Here is a 4,081-nt window from a genome sequence, read left to right on the forward strand (position 1 = left end):
GATGAGCGCATTACGTTGATCAGGCAAATCTCACGGCGCTAGGACCGGGCTTTTCTGAGTGCGGAAAATTCTATAGGGATCTCGGTTCCATCAGAAGAGCTTGCAGGCAGAGAAGCTGACAGCCGCTGCGCAAAGCATCACAGAGCAGCGAGCACACACTGCCCAGAACACAAACCAACCGGAACCGCCTGGGCACAAGTCCGGAGCCCTCCATATGGGCTCACAATGCGCAGGATTCGGGCCAACGCCATCGCTATTCTGACCGTCGCTTGGATCCTGGGCACATTTTATTACCTGTGGCAGGACAATAAACCACGTTCGTCCGCCTCCTCCGCGTCGCAGCCACGGGCTGCAGGCGTTAAATCTCATGGGCAAAAGGGATCTGCTGGACGCGTGGAAATACATCGAGAAGACCGGACCATTCCGCTTATAGTAAGTGAGATGCAGATGAAAGCGTCCGGTGATTTACAAGGCTGGCAAGACGCCACGCAAGCAGTGGTGAACTGCAGGAGAGTGTGTGCTGCATGTTGATGTGCCAGTGTTCTGTGTTTGGACGGACGCAAAACTGAAGCTTCGTCCACACACAAATAGTGTGGCAGACTGGCTAGTCAAAACAGGGCGCCATTATTTGGCAGCACCACAATGAAATGTCACATTAAACATAGAGTATTTGCTGCCGGTTGTTTTCGGTCTTAGCTTGGCAAAATAAGTGCTAATACTGAAATCCATGTTGGCTTTTACGTGGCCCTTGTAAGAGGCTTAAGACCGGTGCAGGTGCGAGCTATGCGCGTGCTTTCCCTTTTCTTCTGACGTTTGTTTTGAGTAGAATCGCTTTAAGCCATTGGACTAGTTTGCGTTTGTAGAGGTATCTTTCAATCATCTATGAAAATATGATAGGGAATTGGTGTGGAACACAATTATATATTGTATTCAGTGACACATGATAGGTTGCTATATTTTAACCAAATTAATGTTTAACGGGCAGTTGCAGCCAAGCGAACTTTGGGCAGATTGCGCGCCTGCTCTCATACACACTAAATATTTACACTTAAAATTCCTTCATACAGAGACGTACTATAGCCTATCTCAAAAAGTCTAGAGATAGGCTATTGTGATTTAATTCTACTTCGTCAGTCGTCCGCAATCGAAAGAACTAGGCTATTTGTCTGTTTCTTATTTGCATCGTCGTAGACTATGCCTTTAGTTTGTCGTGATTAATGTGGCCCATTTGGCAACCGATGACTTAATGCCAACTAAACCTGATGGCCGGCCCGGGTTTTTATGTAGTATATCTCACTACCTTGGCATTTAGTGTCGTTACATGTTTCATTTCTCTAATGAGCTCATAAGGGTATTATTCAGGCATTGACTTGTTAGCCCACTTCTGATTGACAACTTTATTATATCTATAAATTATGTTTATTTCGCTAATAAGGGGGAGAACAAAGCCGTAAAACATAGATTTTGGATGAAGTCTTTTCAGAGACGAAACATTCTCCGTTCCTGGTATTTAACAAGCCTAGTAGGCAGTGAAAGGCGACAGCTGTGCAAAAGGACGCCGTGGCGGATATCAATTCACGGGAACGAATTTGGTTGACCCTTCGTCTGACATTCATACGCCAAATTCTTAAAATGGACGGAAATATATAAAAACCCGTCGAAAGCTTTATATGAAGATTTCAGCATGTATGGCTGAATGGCTGTCCTATTGAGCTACGTGAAAACCAGCATCTTTGTGCCACGTTAGAAAGCTCCATGGTAACAGAGCAGTTTTTCTCCAAAACCGCTGGAGTGTGTCATCATGACTAATGGCCGCTATTTGACACACAAAAAAAACACTGACTTTTCTGTGTTTACAGCATGCCAGCATCAGAGTACTGTCTATTAAACCTTGCTAAATAGGGTGTGTTGTAATGACGAGAGAAAGTTGCATAGATGAAAACAGTGTCATAATTTCAAGTCTCTGTTGGTTTTAGGTTGTTTTACATCTTTAGTAGGCTAAGCCTTATCACTCCTGGTTTGCCACAACTCTTCGATACATTCTTGGTCGAGGAGTGGTGGGTAAGCAAATAGCATGGCCCAGTCCCACTCAGTACAGTGCCTGGCTGTTGCCCAAACCATGTGACCCGGTGAGCACGGTTCCAGGCCAGTATGGCTCCAACTTTAATAAGAGACATGTTCCCAAGATCCAAACAAGCGATGTAACCTAAACCGTCCTGTTGCTGTTTCACTGCACGCTTTGATATGTAATAAGCGTTTTAGGCCTGGCGCTGTGCCACAATTGTGAACACATCTTCTGATGTATTCCTGAAATGTTTTGTTTTCTTAAAACCTTTTATCCAATCAAGAGTTGTCAGATAGTTTTGAAATATATGGTGTTTTGAAAGGACCAACTCTATTCTAGTCTAGGCTGTTAAAAGCTGCAGCCTAGAACATGTAAAGCTTCTTTGACATGACTTTTCACCTTAGAAAATCCTTGAAGATTGTTGGTTAAGCGGTTCTTTGATCAATTTAGCAGAAATTAGGAATGAGAAAGGGTTTCTTTCTTTCTTTCTATCTCAGGCAGTCACATGGCTATGTGCAAACCTTTGTAATCCAATGTGTTGTAGCCATGGAGAATAACCTAATTCTGTGATAGTCACACATAACATTGCGGTCATTACAATGTGTTTTGTGAAGAATGTACTGTCTGCATTGTTATTAAATAAGTTAAGTTTGTTAGATGACCTGAATCTTTGCCTTCGTGCTCTCTCTTTCTTTCTTATTAGGATATTTCTTTGAAACTTCAGAAACTGGGGGCTTCTCAAACTCAGATCAGCTAAGAGAGTCTCCCATGATTTCTGTCTAATTTTAGATGTAATTGGACATCTTGCAATTGCCAATATAGTGTGCTAAAGCTAGAAAAGGACCCCTGGGGCTGAAGTGCACTGCCGTGTTCGGCATATCCTGCCCTAGTATCGAAGGACTTTTATTTTAAGACTTGTACATTCACAATGTAAATCTGGAGAGATATGCATGTGGCTTACTGTCAGCAGCTTTTCACTTTTGGCCTCCACAAAAATGGTCCATAACTCAACATATTCAGGCACATCTAAGACCATGAGTGATGTAAATCTCATACTACTCTTTGTTTCAAACACACACTGTAAGGAAGATCTGTGGATTTGTCCTTACCCCAGTGCCATTTCTAAAAGCTCCCAGTGACTATGGAAGCTCCCTGATTTGGAATGATTTTTTAAAGTGTCTGCTTCTGTCAACCTGCCCCTGTTTTAAATATCCCTTGTTTACCTGAGGCACACAGACACCAGCTGCTCCAACACAGGAAATAGCCACAGTTATTCTTGTCTCCTTAAATGGAATTTTAAGGCTGAAATGCCCTCTTAGAGCAGTATCTCAAAATATTAAGTTTGCAAACTAGGACAGCAAAGAGTTACATTTTTGAAATGCACTATCATATTGCTAAAGGAAGTCAAAGCACAACTAAAATATGGTACATATGGTACATATAACTCAAAACCATCATAGATCAGATGCATTTGAGGGATTGTCAGTTTTTTGTTCAGATAAGCTTGTCAAGCTTAACTTCAGACTTCAAAGGAAACGGGTTTCATAGCAAATGTAGCGTTGTGGTCTTCAGTGGAAGTAGAACCAGCCAGTCGTTTCTTGAAGACAAGCTCTCGTCTAACCTCCTGGATTAAGACTTAAACATATAGCATTGTAAATAGAGTCCAAATATTGTACTCAGTGTACTTTCTCCACACAGTAATGAGAGTGTGGTCATGCCATTTGAACAACCTGGTTGTGAACTAAGCCACCCCTCTGACAGCCAATTAATAACACTTCGCTGAGGAATGCCACCCCCCTTTTTCTTCTCTCTCTTTCATTCACTTCATTCCACCTCTTTTTCCTTGACCACTTCTTCATGGTCTCTTTGTTGTCTGTTGCAGATCCGTGTTTTCCAGATGAATCAAATATTTTCCTACATCCATCTCTAGAGTTTGGATGTCCTCTCTAGTGTTTTAATTTGGTCTGTAGACTCGGCCATGCCCAGATGTTTCCTGCAACAAGTTCAAATCTCATG

At 42.3% G+C, this 4,081-nt stretch overlaps 1 protein-coding gene across 1 annotated transcript in view; it reads left to right on the forward strand.

The window, feature by feature from the left end:
- Positions 1 to 225: 225 nt before the first annotated feature.
- galnt16 (UDP-N-acetyl-alpha-D-galactosamine:polypeptide N-acetylgalactosaminyltransferase 16) overlaps positions 226 to 4,081 on the forward strand; it is a gene marked incomplete at its 5' end in the record, with an annotated part of 19,775 nt that continues 15,919 nt past the window's right edge. The window contains one exon of the mRNA XM_080849891.1: positions 226 to 432. Within this exon, the coding sequence (XP_080706017.1) occupies positions 226 to 432 (207 nt within the window). The remainder of the gene's footprint in view (positions 433 to 4,081) is intronic.

Source organism: Sprattus sprattus (assembly GCF_963457725.1).
Source record: "Sprattus sprattus genome assembly, chromosome: 13".
Taxonomy (NCBI): Eukaryota; Metazoa; Chordata; class Actinopteri; order Clupeiformes; family Clupeidae; genus Sprattus; species Sprattus sprattus.